Genomic DNA, 21,419 nt, shown 5'->3' on the forward strand with positions numbered 1-21,419 from the left:
TATCGATTCCGGCTACGGATCGGTTCAAATTGACGGCGGCAGGGTGTGCGGGCCGGTGTCCGGCTGGTTGGAGCGCTTCGGTGGGGATGGTGGACCGCCCTCGGCCTTTTGTGGGCCCTCTGGCCCGCCCTAAACTCGTGGCTGGACAGGGCGATGTCCTCCGTCCACAGTTGCCTGCACATCAACTCAGGGACACCTCTGACTTTTATTGTGCATGCATGACAGTGTCAATTTTTTTCCATATTTTCATACAGACAAACCTATGTTATTTAAAGCAGTTGCATGGTGCAGGCCATTCATTTCTTTGAACAGCTCTTGAGACGTTACTCTAACTTCAAAGACTGTGCTCTCACTTGCACTCAGTTTCGACAGTTGTTTCGTGTACGTGTTACCAACCCACCCTCACCGCACTCTAGTTCCACTACTCTTGGGCTGTTCTATTCCTGCCCTGTTCTTGTCCTGTTTTGTCATGGCATGTCATTTTGGACACCACTTATCATGTACAGAGTCGCCAGGGGGGGCTGGAACCTAAAAAAACTGCTCTGTGACCCGGGCAAATTGCTTTGGCATTGTCATGATCCTGTTCTTGTGTGTCTCCAGCAGGTGGCAGAGGAAGGCCTTTTGCCAATATTCTGTCAGATTATTGACCTTGTTTGCTGCTCATGCTCAAGTGTTGTTTTCTGGACCTCTTGATCTCATAATGATCATTTTTGCTCTCACTTACCTCGTGAGTAAGTATTGACATTATTTTGTCTTTGATTTAGATTTTGTTTTGTGATATTGGACTCTTATCATTTTGTTTATATTCTCTGCGTGACTATTACTTTGCCTTTTCAAGCATGTTTTGTGTATGCCTTGTTTTTCTTGGCTTTTTGTGACCAGTGATTTCTATTTATACTTTTTCGGTGCACTTTTTCTCGTAAATAAATATTTTTCTTACGGATTCTGTTTGTGTTTAGGTTTGTGGGATCCAGTCCCCATTCAGTTCCTCCATGAACTGCGTCAGGCATCAATTGTCTTTCACTTGTGTAGCATTTTTCCCCCGATTAAGGCATTCTCAGCTCTTCACGCTGACTTTGTATTAGCCGCAGAATTAGGAGCAACTGGGGCTTCAGTATCTTGCTCTAGAACTCTGTAACTTGGTCATGAGGGCTGGGGATCAAATCCACAATCAAATCCACAATCTATGGGTTAGAAACTCTACCACTGACCCATCCCACCACACGCACACACACACACACACACACACACGCGCACACACACACGCGCACACACACACACACACACACACACACACAAACATATACTAAAAGGTAGATCCTCCATTCTGCATAGCCAAGCGTCAGATTAAAAAAAAAGTCTCCCATGTTTTTTTTCATATATGTTGATGCTCTTTTCATAGGTAATTATGATTAAATGATGGGCATGTATGCTGTGGGTCGGGGTCGGCAACAGGCGGCTCTAGAGCTGCATGTGCCCCAGTTCCTTGAATATGGAAAAAAAATGGGGGAGGGAAATGTATTTCTTGTTTTAATATAGTTTCCGTATGAGGACAAACATGACACCAACATTCTTAACGTTTTCCAATGCTGTAAAAATGTGTAGAATAATTATAAAATTTCAACACTTCTGTCAACGAAGATTTGCATCATAGCCTGCAACACACATTTCTATTAACAGGGCGGAATGCCAGGCAGGTGGCTGTTGTAAAAATTTAAAAAAAAAAGTGTTTTATGGACAATTCACCTGGAAAAAATGGGAATGTGGAGGGCATTGTGGAGAAGCATTTTAAAACAGATCATGAAAACTACGATCGATAACACACCGCAAAAGTGCGTCCCATGTCTTCACGATGAAAGTCGGCAGTGATTTTCACAAACTCTTGTGTCTACATTATTTTTCTGTTTCATTCATCTTAGGGACCGTTGTGGCTCTTGCTCACTATGGCATGCGTGTGTAGGTGCGTGCGTATGTGCGCATGTTATGTAACGGGTTGATCGCGGGAAGTTGTTTGATCAAAAACTAGATCTTCGGTCAAAAAAGGTTGGGCACCCCTGCTCTACCGGATGCACTGCATGAAAAAATCCATTTAATCATGAAGGCTCATTGTGTATTTGAAGCCAATTTAGTCATTTTGATAGTTGGCTAATATAGCTAAAATAGATACATACACACAGCGTGTGTTGCTTTCATTATCAGTCTGATACAAGGCTTTTATTTTTATTCGGCTCCAGATGTATTTGTGGTTTTTTTTGGGGGTGGGGGGCAGGGGTTCAAATGGTTCTTTCAACATTTTGGGTTGCCGACCCCTGTTCTGGGTGAAGCGATAGGGCCGCCTGCAGTTTACTGAAATCTGTCACAAATGGAATGGGAAACTTTTGTCTACTTCATGGTGTCTTTGCACGAAAATGTACTTGAAGACAAAACGTACCTACCAGATGTTTGCTCCTCACGTCACATACTTTGAATGCTATTCACTTTAAAAGATCGGCACTAAACACACCCTTAAAAATGGCCCAGGATTGGTGAAAAACCGAGATGTGACAATTCCCATTCAAATAGACTCACCTCTTGAAATCAGATTTTTTTTTTAATGATCACTTTTATAATAATTCAACTGAACTGCAGAAACAAAAACACATTTGATTTCTCATTTCACATATCTCCTAAATTAAAATGCACTCAATGATAATGCGACATGCATTCAGTAAACGTGAAGAATAAAGTGCATTTTAAATGCATTTGCATTCGCTGTGAGCAAAATGGATGTCAGAACATTCTGAATATATATGTTCCTTCCTGGCTGCCTTACTTCCAACTACAGTATCCATCTGTCCTTCCTTTGTTGTTTCCTCCCCTCATACTTTTTTCATCATTATTTATTGCCTTCGCTTGAAACTGCTTTTTGCCTCCCGCCCTTCATTCCCTTCTTCCTTCCATCAGAGCTGTTTTATTTATCCATCTTTCAACTGTCAGGATGCTACTGAGACCTGCTGTTCTCCCTTCTTTTCATTCTTACTTGTCTCCCTGCAACTTATTTTCTATTATAGATCTTTCCCTCTCCTTCCTTCTTACCTTACTTACATTTATTGCGACCAGCCTTAAAACTACCTTTCGTTCTACAGTACCAGCCCAATCCTAGAACCTACATAATTTGTTCTTGACTAGTTTTCATTACCGCCCCTGTCACGTCCCGTGCCCACCAGCAGGTGGCGGGCTTTTCCCTCCGCCAACTGCACACCTGTCCGTAATTTCGGGCTGATTACCTGCCTTTATGAAGAGGCTCCGGCAGTCCACTCACTGCCGGAGAATTCCACGCCGTGCCATATTCTCTCGTGCTCTATTTCGCTATTTGTTATTGACTCGTTGCCTTCTTGCCTTACGGCCGATACTCTTGTGATTCGCGCTTAGACTCTAACATTTGTACTTATCGTATTTTTCGCCAATTCAGGCCCTCCTCGTGTTTTGTTTTCCGCGAGCGTTTTCAGTTGTTTTTTCCTTCTTTGTTACTCCTGGTCCTTATTTGATCAGCGTTTTTTGTTATCGTTTTTCCCTGTCGGGCTCTTTCTGTTTTTTGTCATTAAAGACACTTTTTGTTCGACAAGATTTTTTCGTTGTCTGCTTTCCGGGGATCCTACCCTTTATTTCCTTGTTCTGCACGAGGCGATTTGGTATCGCCTCGAGCAGAACCACCCCACCATCCTCAACATTCACCTGCGTGAAATGCCAGCGGGAATGCCACTCAAGAATAGGGCTCTTCAGCCACTCGCGCTCATGCGTCCAGTACAGGACCTAATCCCCCCCTACGCGTCGACCATCGCCTTTCGAGACGAGGATGCTATATATATATATATATATATATATATATATATATATATATATATATATATATATATATATATATATATATATATATATATATATATATATATATATATATATATATATATATAGTTTTCATTATTCATGGTAGCCTATGTGCAAAAAAAAAGTGAATTTAAAATATGTATACATCAGTGGCGTTCCGTCAGGGCCAGCAAGGCCTTCTCTGCTGGCCTAAACATGCTCAGAAAAGTAAATTTATTAAATTAAATTACTGAGAATAACATAAATTTAATTGATGTTATTTTATTTTCATAAATATGTAAACAAAATTATTCTCTGTATTCTTTACGTCATATTATTTCCACTTAGTCGAGTGGCTTTCAATGTTATTTAAAATAACATTGAAACATTGAATGTTATTTAAAATAACATTGAAAGCCACTCGATTAATAACTTATTTATTATGGTAGAGGTTTTAACCAATCATATTTCAGCTAGCTTGTGTTGCCAGGTAAATTAAACTTGCTCGGGGCCTTCAGATTAAACGGAGCAGGCCCCTGTGCCCTGTAAGTGAACCGGCACAGTCAGCTTGCAAGAGCCAATCAGATCACGAGTCTGCGTAGCAGGGCCAGCTAGAAGGGCTTACTTCGACACTGGACGTGCGTATTTCGGTGATTGGATGAGCGCTTGCTAGAGAGCTGTTGTTGCATTTTGACCCAAAATGCCCGAAGGAGAAGACGTTGATCTGGTTGCAGAACTACTTTCCACACAATTTTCAAGACGGACCTTCCACTGGATGGACCAATTTAAGTTATTTTACCAAGGCAGCAAGGAAACATCAGAGCACGGCTGGGCACTTACGAGCTACGGTGCGTTTAAAAACGTTTGGGGACACTCGCGTAGATCTGCAGCTCAGTGAACAGGCACTACATTGGTGAGTAAATGAATTTTATTTTACATTTCTTCTTATTTTATTTTGTTTGTATAAATGGAAACGAAATAAAATTACAAAGATACAAAAATGTATGAAATAAATCAGCTCACCTGCAATTTATAATGGCGCATTATAGTCAGCTTCGTGCACTAAAATTAGTTCAATCTCAGCTGCTCAACATTTTAAATTATTTAATGTTGTATAGCTGATTCTCAAAATGCAAATGATTGAGTATTTTATTTTCAAAGAATAGTTTGTTTTGTTATTGTGTGGTTGGTGTCTTATATGAAACTTCAACATTGCAAATATATTGGACAGACATGTTTATGATCACACAGCGTAATTTGGGTGTCATTTTATTGAGTATTTCTTAAATCTTTTTATTTTTGACAATATCTGTAAATTTAGTTTCCTGCTCTTAATTGTTAATGCATACTTGATGGTTTTAAATGCTCCTGAAATTAAGTGCTGCCTGACGAGCCTATATTGTGTTAATGTATGTGACGTCACTGAAGGCCTATGGTTGAAATGCACGGCCCGCCACTGGTATACATACTTTGGGCCCACCCTGCAGATATTATGAATGTTGTCACAAGTTGTCACAATTACGTATATGGTCGTATCGCACAAATCATACGGATTCTGAAAATTTCCGGGTTTTTTTTCACCAACTCCAAATGATTAGGAGTTGGTGAAAAAAGTAACGCAGGAATACAACTCTGAACACAGTAATGCCACTAAGTAGAATGATGATTGGACATTAACGAGACATTGTATTATGGAGATCTACAATAAATATAATTGAACATTTCGTGGGTTTTTTTTTTTCGGCCGTTATTTTGACATATAAAATGCTTTGGTATGTGATAAGTAGTTTTTTGGTAGTTTATACAGGTTGGCGCTCCGAAAAGTTGACATGTATGCAATGCATACACATAGTATAAGAAAAAGTGCATTCATTATATATGGTAATACAAAAAAAAAATCACTGACATCAAAACATTTTCCAAAATTGCAAAAACCACATTTCCCAAGCATAACTCACACAAAGTGTCACACAAAAGCAGTGCAGTGAGCACCCTCACTTGAACAATATATTTCTTTGACTGTTGATTATGTCCACCGGCAATCTGAGGTCTACACTATTTTGCTTGTAGATCGGACTCTTGATGTGACGCCACACAACCAGAATGATACGGGTGGCAAACAGAACACAGGCCGCTGCCAGCACAACCACTGTGGAAAAAAGAGTGTTGGTCTACACCACAGCCGAAACAATTCCAATAAACTTTACAAATAAAAAGAAGAGCACATGATGAAATGTGCCGTTGTATCTGTGTTGTACAAATGTGCAACATACTGTGTGCCTTTTCGTTGTTTACATTGGTCCTCAAATGAGGTTCCATCCATCCCTTTTTCGATTCGCCTTATCCTCACAAGGGTGGTGGGGGGTCAGGGGGGGGGGCTGTCTTGGGGCAGTAGGCGGGGGATTGGTTGGTTGCCAGCCAATCGCAGGGCACACAGAGACAAAGAACCACCCGCGCTCACACTCACACATAGGGACACTTTGGAGTGTTCAATCAGCCTGCCATGCATGTGTTTGGAATGTGGGAGGAAACTGGAGTACCTGCAGAAAACCACGCGCGGCCAGAACATGCAAACTCCCCAGAGGAAGCCCCGAGCCGGAATCAAACCCTGCACCTTTTCACTGTGAGGTGGACCCGCTAAACAGTCGACCACCGTGCTGCCCATATGAAATATAACATCCTTCCATCCATCCATCCATCCATCCATCCATCTATCCATCCATTCATCATCTATCGCTTATCCGGGGCCAGGTCGCGGGGGCAACAGCTTTAGCAGGAAAGCCCAGACTTCCCTCTCCCTAGCTACTTCTTCCAGCTCTCCCCGGGGGATCCCGAGTCGTTCCCAGGCAAGCTGGGTGACATAGAGCGTGTCCTGGGTCTTTGGGGTCTCCTCCCGGTGGGATATGTCTGGAACACCTCACCAGGGAGGAGCTCAGGAGGCATCCGAATCAGATGCCCAAGCCACCTCATCTGGCTCCTCTCGATGTGGAGGAGAAGCGGCTCGACTCTGAGGCCCTCCCGGATGACTGACCTCGTTCTTTCGGTCACGACCCATAGCTCGTGACAATAGGTGAGGTTTGGGACGTAGATCGACCGGAAAATTGAGAGCTTCGCCCTTTGGCTCAGCTCCTTCTTCACCACGACAGACCGATACAACGTTCGCATCACAGCAGACGCTGCACCGATCCGCCTGTCGATTTCCCGCTCCTTCCTACCCCCACTCGTGAACAAGACCCCAAGATACTTGAACTCCTCCACTTGGGGTAAGATCTCCTCCCCGACCCGGAGGGGGCACTACACCCTTTTCCGACTGAGGACCATGGTTTCAGATTTGGAAGTGCTGATTTTCATCCCAACCGCTTCACACTCGGCTGCGAAACGCTCCAGTGAGAGTTGGAGAGCCTCGTTTGAAGGAGCCAACAGCACCACATCATCTGCAAAAAGCAGGGATGCAATACTGAGGCCCCCAACACGGACCCCCTCAACGCTTCGGCTGCGCTTAGAAATTCTGTCCATAAAGGTCATGAACAGAATCGGCGACAAAGGGCAGCCTTGGCGGAGTCCTACCCCCACTGGAAACGATTCCGACTTACTGCCGGCAATGCGAACCAAACTCTGACATCGGTGGTATAGTGACCGAACAGCCCGTATCATGGGGTTCGGTACCCCATACCCACGAAGCACCCCCCACAGAACTCCCCGAGGGACACGGTCAAACGCCTTCTCCAAGTCCACAATACACCTGTAGACTGGTTGGGCGAATTCCCACATACCCTCAGGTACCCTGCTAAGGGTGTAGAGCTGGTCCACTCTTCCACGGCCGGGACGAAAACCACACTGCTCCTCCTCAATCTGAGGCTTGCCAAAGCTGTTCATAATACAACGATTGTGAAATCATACAATCACTGCTTACAAACAGACGCTTCTTTGTAGAAATGGATGGCAAGAAAAGTAGATACCGAACACAAAAAAATGGTCTCCCACAAGGCTCTGTTCGGGCTCCAGTACTTTTTAACATCTACACAAATGACCAGCCAGAGTTTGTAAACATCCGAAGATTTATATATGCCGATGATCTGTGTATTGCCACCCAATCGCGCTCATTTGAAACCACCGAAAGGAGACTATCAGCTGCTCTTCAACACCTAACAGAGTATTATAAACAAAACTCACTTAATGCCAATCCAGGAAAGACGCAGGTGTGTGCATTCCACCTAAATAACCACCAGGCAAATAGAAAATTAAGCATCCACTGGAATAATGAGAGACTTGAGCATGTTGACTATCCTGTCTATCTTGGAGTCACATTGGATCGAACGCTCTCCTTCGCAGAACATGTAAGGAAATTCAAGTCAAAAGTTGCCACAAGAAACAACCTATTAGCTAAACTTGCTAACTCTAACTGGGGAACAGATCCTAAAACTCTGAGAACAACAGCTCTAGCACTATGCTACTCTACTGCTGAATATTGCTCAGCAGCATGGGCAAGATCATGTCATGCTCACAAAATAGATCCTGAGCTGAACAACACATGCCGAATAATTACTGGCACACTAAAACCAACACCACTGCCAGCACTCTACAGATTGGCGGGCATCGCACCACCACACATACGTAGAGACATTCATGCAAGGGCACAAAAGCATAATCAAGAAAATGACACAAGACACCCCCTCTATGGTCATAGTGAATCAATAAGAAGACTGAAGTCCAGAAAGAGCTTTATGACTGTCCATAGTTTAGATCCTGAGCAGTCAACAAACCACAGGCTCGAAAAATGGAGAGAATGGGACAGCTCTGCACTAAATGGTGCAATCCAAAGCCCAAACGAACATCTTCCAAGTGGAACAGCCCTCTCAAGAAGGAACTGGGTGACATTAAATAGAGATAGAACCAGAGTAGGCAAGACTCGGAACAACACCTATAAATGGGGACTCTCACTCAGCAGTGAATGTCCGTGTGGCCACCCAATACAAACAATGGAGCACATTCTTCGGGACTGTGAACTGGGGCCCACCTGCACAGATCAAGACCTCTTAGACACTAGTGATGCTGCCAAGCAATGGATCCAGTACTGGCGCGACAAGATATGATGATGATCTGAGGCTCGACTTCCTGACGGACCCTCCTCTCCAGCACCCCTGAATAGACCTTGCCAGGGAGGCTGTGGAATGTGATCCATCTGTAGTTAGAACACACCCTCTGGGCCCCTTTTTTAAAAAGAGGGACCACTACCCCGGTCTGCCAATCCAGAGGCACTCTCCCCGATGACCACGCGATGCTGCAGAGGCGTGTCAACCAGGACAGCCCCACAACATCCAGAGACTTGAGGAACTCCGGGCGGATCTCATCCACCCCTGGGGCCTTGCCACCGAGGAGCTTTTTAACCACATCGGTGACTTCAACCACAGAGATAGGAGAGCCCACCTCAGAGTCCCCAGGCTCTGCTTCCTCCAAGGAAGGCGTGTTGGTGGAGTTGAGGAGGTCTTCGAAGTACTCTGCCCACCGGTTCACAACGTCCCGAGTCGAAGTCAGCAGCGCCCCATCCCCACTGTACACAGTGTTAGTGGTGCACTGCTTCCCCCTCCTGAGACGTCGGATGGTGGACCAGAATTTCCTCGAAGCCGTCCGGAAGTCGGCTTGCATGGCCACACCAAACTCTTCCCACGCTCGGGTTTTTGCCTCGGCGACCACCGAAGCCCCGGTCCGCTTGGCCAGTCGATACCCGTCAGCTGCCTCTGGGGTCCCACAGGCCATAAAGGCTCGATAGGACTCCTTCTTCAGCTTGACGGCATCCCTTACTGCTGGTGTCCACCAGCGAGTACGGGGGTTGCCGCCACGACAGGCACTAACCACCTTACGGCCACAACTCAGATTGGCCGCCTCAACAATAGAGGCACGGAACATGGTCTACTCGGGCTCAATGTCCCCGCATCCCCCGGAACATGGGAAAAGCTCTGTAGGAGGTGGGAGTTGAAACTCCTTCTGACAGGGGATTCCGCCAGACGCTCCCAACAAACCCTCACTATACGTTTGGGTCTGCCAGGACGGACCGGCATCTTCCCCCACCATTGGAGCCTACTCACCACCAGGTGGTGATCAGTTGACACCTCCGCCCCTCTCTTCACCCGAGTGTCCAGAACATGTGGCCGCAAATCCGATGATACAACTACAAAGTCGATCATCGAACTGCGGCCTAGGGTGTCCTGGTGCCAAGTGCACATATGGAGACCCTTATGTTTGAACAAGGTGTTCGTTATGGACAATCCGTGACGAGCACAGAAGTCCAATAACAAAACACCACTCGGGTTCTGATCGGGGGGGGGGTGGCGTTCCTCCCAATCACGCCCCTCCAGGTCTCACTGTCATTGCCCACGTGGGGATTGAAGTCCCCCAGCAAAACAAGGGAATCCCCAGCAGGAGTACTCTCCATCACACCCTCCAAGGACTCCAAAAAGGGTGGGTATGCTGAGCTGCTGTTTGGTGCATATGCACAAACAACAGTCAGGACCCGTCCACCCACCCGAAGGCGGAGGGAGGCAACCCTCTCGTCTACCGGTGTAAACCCCAATGTACAGGCACTGAGCCGGGGGGCAATGAGTATGCCCACACCAGCTCTGCGCCTCTCTCTCCGTGAGCAACTCCAGAGTGGAAGAAAGTCCAACCCCTCTCGAGAGAACTGGTACCAGAACCCAGGCTGTGTGTGGAGGCAAGTCCGACTATATCCAGTCGGAAATTCTCTGCCTCACACACCAGCTCGGGCTCTTTCCCTGCCAGAGAGGTGACATTCCATGTCCCAAGAGCTAGCTTCTGCAGCCGAGGATCGGACCGCCAAGGTCCCCGCCTTTGGCTGCCGCCCAGCTCACATTGCACCCAACGCCTTTGGCCCCTCTCATGGATGGTGAGCCCATGGGAAGGGGGACCCACGTTGCCTCTTCGGGCTGTGCCCGGCCGGGCCCCATGGGTGTAGGCCCAGCCACCAGGCGCTTGCCAACGAGCCCCACCTCCAGGCCTGGCTCCAGAGAGGGGCCCAGGTGACCCGCGTCCGGGCAAGGGAAACCTAGATCCATTTATTGCAATCATCATTGGGGTCTTTGAGCCGTGCTTTGTCTGGCCCCTCACCTAGAACCTGTTTGCCATGGGTGACCCTGCCAGGGGCATAAAGCCCCAGACAACTTAGCTTCTAGGATCATTGGGACACACAAACCCCTCCACCACGGTAAGGTGACGACTCACGGAGGGGTATAACATCCCTAAACGACTAAAACTTGTCACCCCTTCTAGATCCCTTTTTGGAGACCACTGGCAACATTTCGGACGCATTTGCACATCTGGATGGACCATCATCATTTGGACCTTTATTTATATCTTTCTTGCTCTTGTGATGGTCTACGCCTTTGCAGGCCTCTGCCGAAGGTAACACCCCCCCCCCCCCATAATACTTGCATTTCGTTCATGAATAACAGCTTTTTTTTTCCACCAGAAATGCACTCGACCTGATGTACCGCTGCGCTCCGGTTCAGCCAATCGCAGGGCACACAGAGACAAACAACCATCCGCGCTCACACTCACACCTAGAGGCAATTTAGAGTGTTCAATCAGCCTGCCATGCATGTTTTTGGAAGGTGGGATGAAACCAAAGTACCCGGAGAAAACCCACACAGGCATGAGAAGAACATGCAAACTCCACACACGAAGGCCGGAGCGGGAATCAAACCCTGCACCTCGGCACGGTAAGGCCGACGTACTAACCAGTCGACCACCATGCATAAAACAATGATACAAGATCACTGGTTTTGGCCAATTACCTCTGATGTGTTTGTGACATATCCCATGTAGAGGAGGCATTATAAAAGGCTGTCTTCTTATTTATTGGAGATTCATTATTATTTTTGACCACTTGGTGGAGGGCTTGAATGAACAACACGGGTTCATTTAAGGGTGACTCAGTGTCATTGTGGCAGGAGGGACACTGGTTTTGGATACTGTATGTAAGATGTCACAGGGACCAACAACATTTGCGACGTTTGATATGTCATCTTTAAAATGATTGTCGCCAGAGTTTTGTATATTGATCTGTTATTTCACGATGCAAAAAAAAAGAAAGAAAACTTCCTTACCAGCAAATATTCCGGTTTGACTGGGCGATTCTGCATCATAGTTTTTGGTGTAGGATCCAATCAGCGCCCAGATGACGACGGGGTAGATGACCAGGATGTAGCGCACATGTTTATCCAAAAAGAAATTTTCTAGGACAAACCTGCCATTGGGAGTTGGTGTGAGGAACAAAGTAATCAGGAAAACAATCACAGGAGACAGTCTGTTAGATGATGTCATTTTACTTACCATACAAACACCACCACGACCAAAATGGCAAGTGAGATTGTGGCGGCAGATGTTTGGGACAGGCTTGCATACGTGTTGAGCACAATGGCCAGGTTGAGGAGGCTCGCAATGGTGGTCCACGTTGCGTACATGGCTATACCGTTTTGAACCTATGACATGAAATGCTGGAGATAAGTCACCAGTATTCACCCGCTGACATGTTTAGATACTCACCAACACGCGCACGAGCCAAAGGTCAACCCTATGGAATTTATGGAGCCAGGCGCCGTAAATGTGAAGGCCACAGCATGAGAAGAATATCATGGCAAAGTTGGTCACAGTCACCACAATGAGGAAGGCCAGAGCGACAGACACCAGCCTGTGAAAACGGTGCAGTACAATGTTATAATCGTCGATGTAAGCTCATGAAATAACGACAACTAAAATTGAAGAGAAACATTTTCGTGAACAAAATATTATCATAAAAAAAGGCATTTGACAAAAAAATTAACGAACTAACTAACTAACTAGGTGGTTGTCACGTTCTGCTCGAGGGGAAAAAATCGCTCCGAGCAGAACAAATGAATTAAATAAGTTGGATCCCAGGTAAAGCAGACAAGAGAGAGTATTGTCACAAAATAAGGTGTCTTTAATGACAGAACGAAAAAACAACAGAAAGAGCCCGACAGGGAAAAACGGTAACAGAAAACGCTGATCAAATAAGGATCAGGAAATTAACAGAAAACGCTGATCAAATAAGGATCAGGAAACAAACAGAAAACGCTCGCGGCTAGAGCAAACGCGAGGAGATAATCGCGCTGGTGGAAATAGTATAAAAATACGAAATATCGAAAGTCGAAATAAGTGGGCAACAAGTATAGGTCGTAAGGCAAGTATGCAACGAGGCAAATAGCAATAGCGCAAATAGATAGCGAGAGCGAATAATGGCTCAGCGAGGAATTCTCCGGCAGTGAGATGACTGCCGGAGTCGCCTAATAAAGGCACGTAATCAGCCCGAAATAACGGGCAGGTGTGCCGAACAGGCGGCGGGAGAACCCGCCACCTGCTGGCGAGCACGCGGCGTGACAGTACCCCCCCCTCAACGGACGCCTCCCGGCGGACTACCCGGTTTGGAAGGGTGTGCAGCGTGGAAGTCGCGCAAAAGGGACGGATCAAGGATCCAGGAGCGAGGCACCCACTGCCGCTCCTCAGGCCCGTAGCCCTCCCAGTCGACCAGATACTGGAACCCCTTTCCCCTGCGCCGAGAGTCCAGGATGGCACGAACCGTGTACACCGGGTCACCGTCGACGACCCGCGGAGGGGGCGGCGGCGTGGGAGGAGGAGCCAAGTCACTGGAAGAAACGGGTTTGAGAAGGGAGACGTGGAAGACGGGGTGCACCTTCATGGTAGGAGGTAGACGGAGCCTGACAGCAGCCGGGTTGATGACGGCCTCGACCTCGAAGGGACCAGTGAATCGAGGACCCAGTTTCGCCGAGGAGCCGGCCAGGCGAAGGTCTCGAGTAGCCAGCCACACCTTCTGCCCCACCACATAGGGGGGGGCCGGGCGCCGACGACGATCCGCGATTTGACGATTTCGGGACGCCGTGCGGGACAATGCCGCCCGGGCCTCCCTCCACACGCGATGGGCCCGCTTGAGGTGGTGTTGAACGGAAGGGACCTCCACCTGCCCCTCCTGCGACGGGAACAGCGGCGGCTGGTAACCGTACGCCGTCATGAACGGGGATCGGCCGGTTGCGGAGGAGACGAGGGTGTTGTGTGCGTACTCCACCCAAGGCAAGTGGTCGACCCATGTCGCGGGTTGGTGGAGGCACACACAGCGGAGGGCCGACCCCAGATCTTGGTTGGCGCGCTCGGCCTGTCCGTTGGACTGGGGGTGGTAGCCGGACGTCAGGCTGGCCGTGGCTCCGAGGGACCGGCAGAACCGCTTCCAGACGCGTGACACAAACTGGGGGCCCCGGTCCGACACAATATCTGTAGGGAGGCCGTGGAGACAAAAAACGTGTTTAACCAGGAGGTCGGCGGTCTCCAATGCCGACGGCAACCCGGACAATGGCACGAAGTGGGCCGCTTTGGAGAAGCGGTCCACGATAGTGAGCACGACTGTGTGACCTCGGGAGGAGGGAAGACCCGTCACGAAGTCCAGCGCGATGTGTGACCAGGGGCGAGGTGGAATGGGCAACGGCTGGAGCAATCCGGCCGGGGGTCGATGGGAGGACTTGCCGCAGGCGCAGGAGGTGCAGGCCCTGACGAACTCCGTCACGTCGTTCCGGAGTTCCGGCCACCAGAATCGCTGGGCGACAAGTTGTACCGTCCGGTTCACCCCTGGATGGCATGCCACCTTGGACCCGTGTCCCCACTGAAGAACCTCCGACCGCAGGGATGGAGGCACGAACAGTCTCCCCGCCGGACACCCCGCCGGTACCTGCACCCCCTCCAGGGCGGTCTGGATCCGCTGCTCCACCTCCCATTGAACGGCCCCCACGATGCACTGAGCCGGGAGGATGGTCTCTGGGGATAGGTCCACTTCCGGGGGGTCGTGGAGACGGGAAAGAGCGTCGGGCTTGGTGTTCTTGGAGGCTGGGGAGTATGTGAGTAAGAAGTTGAATCGGGTCAGGAACAAGGCCCACCGGGCTTGACGGGAGTTGAGCCTCTTGGCGGTACGGAGGTAAGCGAGGTTCTTGTGGTCCGTGTAAACCGTGAATTGTTCTTTTGCCCCTTCGAGCCAGTGTCTCCATTCCTGCAGAGCCGAGACAACCGCCAACAGTTCACGGTTGCCAACGTCATAATTGGCTTCGGCAGCAGAGAGTCGACGGGAGAAGAAGGCACAGGGGTGCAGCTTCTGGTCGACTGGAGAGCGTTGGGACAATACCGCCCCCACCCCTGAATCCGAGGCGTCCACTTCTACAACGAAGGGAAGATCAGGGTCAGGATGTTGAAGGACGGGGGGACTGGTAAACGCCGCCTTTAGGCTAACGAATGCGGCCTCCGCGGTAGAGTCCCACTTAAAGGGAGTCTTAGTTGACGTAAGGCGGGTCAGGGGGAGCGCCTTCTGACTATAGCCGCGGATGAATCGTCTATAGAAGTTTGCGAACCCCAAAAAGCGCTGCAGTTCCTTGCGGTTAGACGGGACTGGCCAATCCCTGACTGCCAGCGTCTTGATGGGGTCCGCTCGTATCCTACCCCGCTCGATTATAAACCCCAGAAAGGAAATGACGGGAACATGAAACTCACACTTCTCCGCCTTGACGAAGAGCCGGTTTTCTAATAAGCGCTGCAACACCCGCCTGACATGTTGCTGGTGTTCCTCTTCTGACCGGGAGAAAATCAAAATATCATCCAAGTAAACGAAACAAAAAATGTTGATCATATCCCTTAAAACGTCATTAATGAGGTTTTGAAAGACAGCGGGGGCGTTAGTGAGTCCGAAGGGCATGACCAGATACTCAAAATGGCCCAGAGGGGTCTTAAAAGCGGTCTTCCACTCATCTCCCTCTCTGATACGGACCAGGTGGTAAGCGCTGCGTAAATCCAATTTAGAGAATATAGTGGCGGATTGCAATGGGGCAAAGGCGGAGTCTAGCAATGGTAGTGGGTAGCGATTCTTTATGGTGATGTCGTTTAATCCACGGTAGTCGACGCAGGGGCGCAGAGTCTTATCTTTTTTGCTCACAAAGAAAAAACCCGCCCCTAACGGTGAACGCGACGGTCTGATGAGACCTGCGGCGAGCGAGCTGTTTATGTATTCCGTCAACGCCTCGCGCTCAGGTTGAGACACCTGGTACAGCCGCGAGGACGGTAACGGAGCGCCCGCCTGCAGGTCAATAGCGCAATCGTAGGGGCGGTGTGGAGGTAAAGAACGCGCTCGATCCTCACTAAATACCTCCCCGAGGTCCCGATAGCAATCCGGCACTCCGTCAAGGCAGACTTCCACGGAGGGGGTGACATGTTCGTACCCCCCGACGGCCGACTGTAGACAGTGTCTATAGCAGTAAGGGCTCCAGCTGTTGATCGCTGGGCGCGCCCAGGAGATTACGGGGTTGTGTACTCGTAACCATGGTAACCCGAGGACGAGGGGAGCGTTGCGAGACCGCATGACCAAAAAGCGCCGCAGCTCGATGTGATTACCCGAGAGTTGGAGCTTCAGTGGCTCCGTTCTGTGGGTTACGACCGCCAGGAGACGCCCATCGAGATCACGAATCCGCTTCCTATCGATCAGTCTCTCTAACGCACAACCTAGCTCGGAAGCGAGCTCGGTGTCAATCAGGCATACGTCCGCTCCTGAGTCCACCAGGGCCCGAACCCGCTTAGACCGGGATTCCCCAGATATCGTTCCCTCAAGTACTAGTCTGTTCGGTCGCGGGTCGACTCGATCAGACTTGGGGTTTAACGCGCGTGACGGTGACTCACAGTACTCATGTTCGAAGGAAACAGATGATCCCGGGTGATTGGTGATGGTTGAAAAGGAATCTCTCTCCTCGCCACCAATGTTCTCGCTTCCCAGCTGCATAGGCTCCTCTGCTGGTGCTGTCTCCCGGAATACTCCCCCACGTTCCCGGCTTCGCTCCCTCAGGCGATTGTCCATGAGTAGGGCGAGATCGATCAGTTCTTCCAGGTCGGTGCTGTGATCACGGGTCGCCAGCTCGTCCTTGAGTTGGGAGTTTAATCCTCGGCGAAACAGCCCACACAACGCTCGATCCTCGTAGCCGCTTTGCGCCGCCAGGATCCGGAACTCGATGGAGTAATCGGCGACCGATCGTCTCCCCTGGTGGAGGGCGAGTAGCCGACCCTCTGCCTCTCGACCCCGCACGGGATGGTGAAACACCCGGCGGAATGCTGTCACAAACTCCGGGTACGATGATCGGAGATTTGGCTTGGCCTCGCTGGTCGCAATCGCCCATGACGCCGCCGGACCTGTCAACAAACTCATAACGTAGGCCACCTTGGCGGCATCATTAGCGTAGGCAGACGGCTGCTGGCAAAAAATGAGCGAGCATTGGTGGAGGAAGTGACCACACTGCCCATGCTCACCCCCGTAACGAGGTGGGTGTGGGAGCGAGGGTTCCCTCGACATAGTGGTCTGAGAGAGGGGTGCCTCCGGAGAGGTTGGATAGCTCCCTGAGGGGGGGAGTCTCCGTTCCTCCACCCGCACCAAACGAGGTTCGAGTTCATCGAACCGATGAGCCAGCATGGAGACCGTGCCTCGGAGTTCCGAAATGGCTTGGCCCTGCTGACTCATTTGCTGCTCTTTTCGGGTAAGAGCGGACAATATTCTCTCTACATCCGCGGGATCCATGGTGGCCGGAGAATTCTGTCACGTTCTGCTCGAGGGGAAAAAATCGCTCCGAGCAGAACAAATGAATTAAATAAGTTGGATCCCAGGTAAAGCAGACAAGAGAGAGTATTGTCACAAAATAAGGTGTCTTTAATGACAGAACGAAAAAACAACAGAAAGAGCCCGACAGGGAAAAACGGTAACAGAAAACGCTGATCAAATAAGGATCAGGAAATTAACAGAAAACGCTGATCAAATAAGGATCAGGAAACAAACAGAAAACGCTCGCGGCTAGAGCAAACGCGAGGAGATAATCGCGCTGGTGGAAATAGTATAAAAATACGAAATATCGAAAGTCGAAATAAGTGGGCAACAAGTATAGGTCGTAAGGCAAGTATGCAACGAGGCAAATAGCAATAGCGCAAATAGATAGCGAGAGCGAATAATGGCTCGGCGAGGAATTCTCCGGCAGTGAGATGACTGCCGGAGTCGCCTAATAAAGGCACGTAATCAGCCCGAAATAACGGGCAGGTGTGCCGAACAGGCGGCGGGAGAACCCGCCACCTGCTGGCGAGCACGCGGCGTGACAGTGGTCTGGTGCTTGAGTGGTTAGTACGTTGACCTCACAGTGCGTAGGTACAGGGTTCGATTTCAGCTTCAGCCTCGCTGTGTGGAATTTTCATGTTCTCCCCGTGCCTGCGTGGGTTCCTCCCACATTCCAAAAACATGCATGGCACGCTGATTGAACACTCCAAATTGTCCCTTGGTGTGAGTGTGAGCGTGTATGGTTGTTCATCTCTGCACGCCCTCCGATTAGCTGGCAATCAGTTCAGGGTGTACCCTTCCCACTGTTCGAAGGCAGCTGGGAGAGGCTCCAGCACACCCCGCGACCCTCGTGAGGAAAAAGCGGGTTGATGGATGTATGGATGGATGGCCCAGACATATCTTCTCTGTCAGCCCCCCCACAACCTAACAACTCTGAGATGTGGTCACTCCATGGTTGTGTGGCTTAATGCATCTGCGATTACATTCAAAGCCGTTTCATGCACGTTTCTTACCTTCTGTCCCACACAAACAACCATCCGATATTGAAGCCAAAATTTAAGCACCAAGTTAGGTAGAAGCCATGTGAAAGAACCGGAGGGCAGCAGTACATCAGGCCGAGTGCATTTCTGGTGAAAAAAAAAGCTGTTATTCATGAACGACTTGCAAGTATTATGAGAGCGGGGCGGGGTGGGCGTACCTTCGGCAGAGGCCTGCAAAGGCATAGACCATCACAAGAGCAAGAAAGATATAAATAAAGGTCCAAATGATGAAGGTCCATCCAGATGGTGTTATGTGGGTGGCAAATGCGTCTGAAATGTTGCCAGTGGTCTCCAAAAAGGGATCTAGAAGGGGTGACAAGTTTTGGGCGTTTAGTGATGTTATATTTCATACGGGCAGCACGGTGGTCGACTGATTAGCGCGTCGACCTCACAGTGAAAAGGTGCTGGGTTCGATTCCGGCTCCGGCCTTCCTGTGTGGGATTTGAATGTTCTCTATGTGCCGGCGCGGGTTTTCTCAGGGTCCTCCAGTTTCCTCCCACATTCCAAAAACATGCATGGCAGGCTGAATGAACACTTCAAATTGTCCCGAGGTGTGAGTGTGAGCACGGATGGTTGTTTGTCTCTGTGTGCCCTACGATTAGCTAGTATTCAGTTCAGGTTGTCCCCCGTTTACTGCCTGATGACAGCTGGGATAGGCTCCGTCACGCCCCCGACATTCATGGGTATGAAGCGGTTCACATAATGGATGGATGAATGAAAAACATGACACAAATGTTCTTGCCAAAATGAGTTTTACAGGGATGTCAAACTCAACCTTACGCAAGGCGCCCAAACTCAACGTTCAAACCGCAGGTCACGGGGCTGAAGAGGTTAAACACTTATTCTACTTTTTTTTCCGCATAAATATGAATCCAAATGGACAGTACACAATATTGTATTCAAAATAAATGAACTTCAACATCAAATATTCTGACCTGAAATGTATTTGCCTTGCAAAATGTTCCTCACCCAAAGAGACTTGGCTAGTCTACTTATTTTGTTGTTTAAAACATGACAAACTATACACCTGAAGTTTGTTAAACATGTTTAATTGTGTTGGGGGGGTCCCCTCAAGTATGCACTGTGGTCAAAATTCATATCGATTATTTTTATACGGGACTTTAAAACGTGACAGTTTAGAAGTTACTTTAACAGGTCTAAAAATGTTAGTATAGCGAATGTAAATACATGTTTTCTTCATTTATCTTCAAGCTTTTGAAGTCCTTTACATTAACTGTGAGTGGGCGAAAGAAAAATTGTGACATCTGGCCAGTGTTGTTATTTCAGAGTTGAAAACACACAGAGTCGCAGTTTTAAGAGTGTTTTCTTGATTATTCTCAGGGTGGTAAATGTCTCCTAGTTAACATGCAATATCATTACTGCAAATGGCAAAATACATACACGTAAAATGGCACTTTACTTACATTGTCCTCGTGCTGCCAGAAAACTAAACACCAGCGTGACGATGAAAATGCCCATCGATAACACCATGGCAATAAGAAGGCTTGTCATTGTGATGAACTAACCGAATTCGAAAACCAACGCGTTCACAGTAAGGTCAAATCTACTCTGCTTTTTGCTTTGCTGTTGAGGCTAAGGTAAACAGCGTGAACTGCCAGACGAGGTAGCACGTGGACTCGACAGGTTTTATGTCATGAGCACGACTTTGAATTGCCCTCAAGCACAAATACACGTGAGCGTTACATCAGTGCGGTTGGGAGACTCCCTATTTGGCATACCTTACATCAGGGCTGACCATTACGTCGATCCTGATCTACCGGTAGATCTATGACAGGTCCCAAATAGATCCGAGGAGTGTCAAGGAGGAAAAAAAACAACAACCATTTGTGTGTCTTTGTACATGTTAGTAATATTATTTTTTGTGTTAATGTACGCTGAACCCTAATGATCCTATCAGTCTCATTTTCACAAAAAAATAATCAAAAATTAAAAAAGCAGGGGCGGCCCGGTAGTCCAGTGGTTAGCACGTCGGCTTCACAGTGCAGAGGTACAGGGTTCGATTCCAGCTCCGGCCTCCCTGTGTGGAGTTTGCATGTTCCCCCCGGGCCTGCGTGGGTTTTCTCCGGGTGCTCCGGTTTCCTCCCACATTCCAAAAATATGCATGGCAGGCTGATTGAACACTCTAAATTGTCCCTAGGTGTGAGTGTGAGTGTGAATGGTTGTTCGTCTCTGTGTGCCCTGCGATTGGCTGGCAACCGATTCAGGGTGTCCCCCGCCTACTGCCCGGAGACAGCTGGGATAGGCTCCAGCAACCCCCGCGACCCTAGTGAGGATCAAGCGGTTAGGAAGATGAATGAATGAATTAAAGACTATAAGAAACAAAACAAACAACCCATGATTATTAATACCGTATTGGTCCGAATATAAGATTGTGTTTTTTGCATTGAAATAAGACTGAAAAAGTGGGGGTCGTCTTATATTCGGGGTCTTGACATTTCCCCATTCACGACGCTATATGGCGCCAGATATCGTTGAAGCGAATTCTCAACTTGACTCCCCAGGCCAAAGTGAACCCCTGTCATGAAGAATAAAAATAAAAATAGCGGTAAGAAAGAAAAGAGAAGAAAATAATAGAAGGAATAACAGAAAAGTGAGAAACGTAGCGACAATCTGGAGAAAAGTGGGTCATAAGATCGGCCAGGTTAACCGGCAGCTGAGGAGAAGTTATGATGTCATTTACATTTCAAAAACCAGAAGCCATTTACGAATGTGATTGCACTTTAGTTTACATATTTAAATGTTCAGATATACAGATTTGAATGAGGCAAAATAACATGCTTTTTCTCTTAAATATATTGTTATAATCATTTGTTTCAGATGTACTGTAATTCTTTTCTGTATAAAAAATA

The 21,419-nt window shown here is 48.5% G+C and overlaps 1 protein-coding gene across 1 annotated transcript; it reads right to left on the reverse strand.

Annotated features, from left to right (window-relative positions):
* Positions 1-3,957: 3,957 nt before the first annotated feature.
* Positions 3,958-20,110, reverse strand: LOC127593076 (uncharacterized). Its single transcript, XM_052054294.1, has 7 exons — positions 19,974-20,110; positions 18,708-18,852; positions 18,523-18,636; positions 12,406-12,550; positions 12,193-12,341; positions 11,967-12,106; positions 3,958-5,995 (listed from the first exon to the last, which is right to left on the reverse strand). The coding sequence occupies exons 1-7, from the start codon at positions 20,059-20,061 to the stop codon at positions 5,841-5,843; spliced, it is 936 nt and encodes a 311-aa protein (XP_051910254.1). The 5' UTR covers positions 20,062-20,110; the 3' UTR covers positions 3,958-5,840.
* Between the last annotated feature and the right edge of the window lie 1,309 nt (positions 20,111-21,419).

The sequence above is a fragment of the Hippocampus zosterae genome, chromosome 20 (assembly GCF_025434085.1).
Source record: "Hippocampus zosterae strain Florida chromosome 20, ASM2543408v3, whole genome shotgun sequence".
Taxonomy (NCBI): domain Eukaryota; kingdom Metazoa; phylum Chordata; class Actinopteri; order Syngnathiformes; family Syngnathidae; genus Hippocampus; species Hippocampus zosterae.

Excerpts from the sequence above, each read along its gene's own strand:
- LOC127593076 (XM_052054294.1), bottom strand. The coding sequence starts at position 20,061 with ATGACAAGCCTTCTTATTGCCATGGTGTTATCGATGGGCATTTTCATC. Across the intron at positions 12,551-18,522 it reads TTGTTTGTGTGGGACAGAAG|GCTGGTGTCTGTCGCTCTGG; the intron begins GTAAGAAACGTG and ends CCGTTTTCACAG. Across the intron at positions 12,107-12,192 it reads GTCGTGGTGGTGTTTGTATG|GTTTGTCCTAGAAAATTTCT; the intron begins GTAAGTAAAATG and ends TCCCAATGGCAG.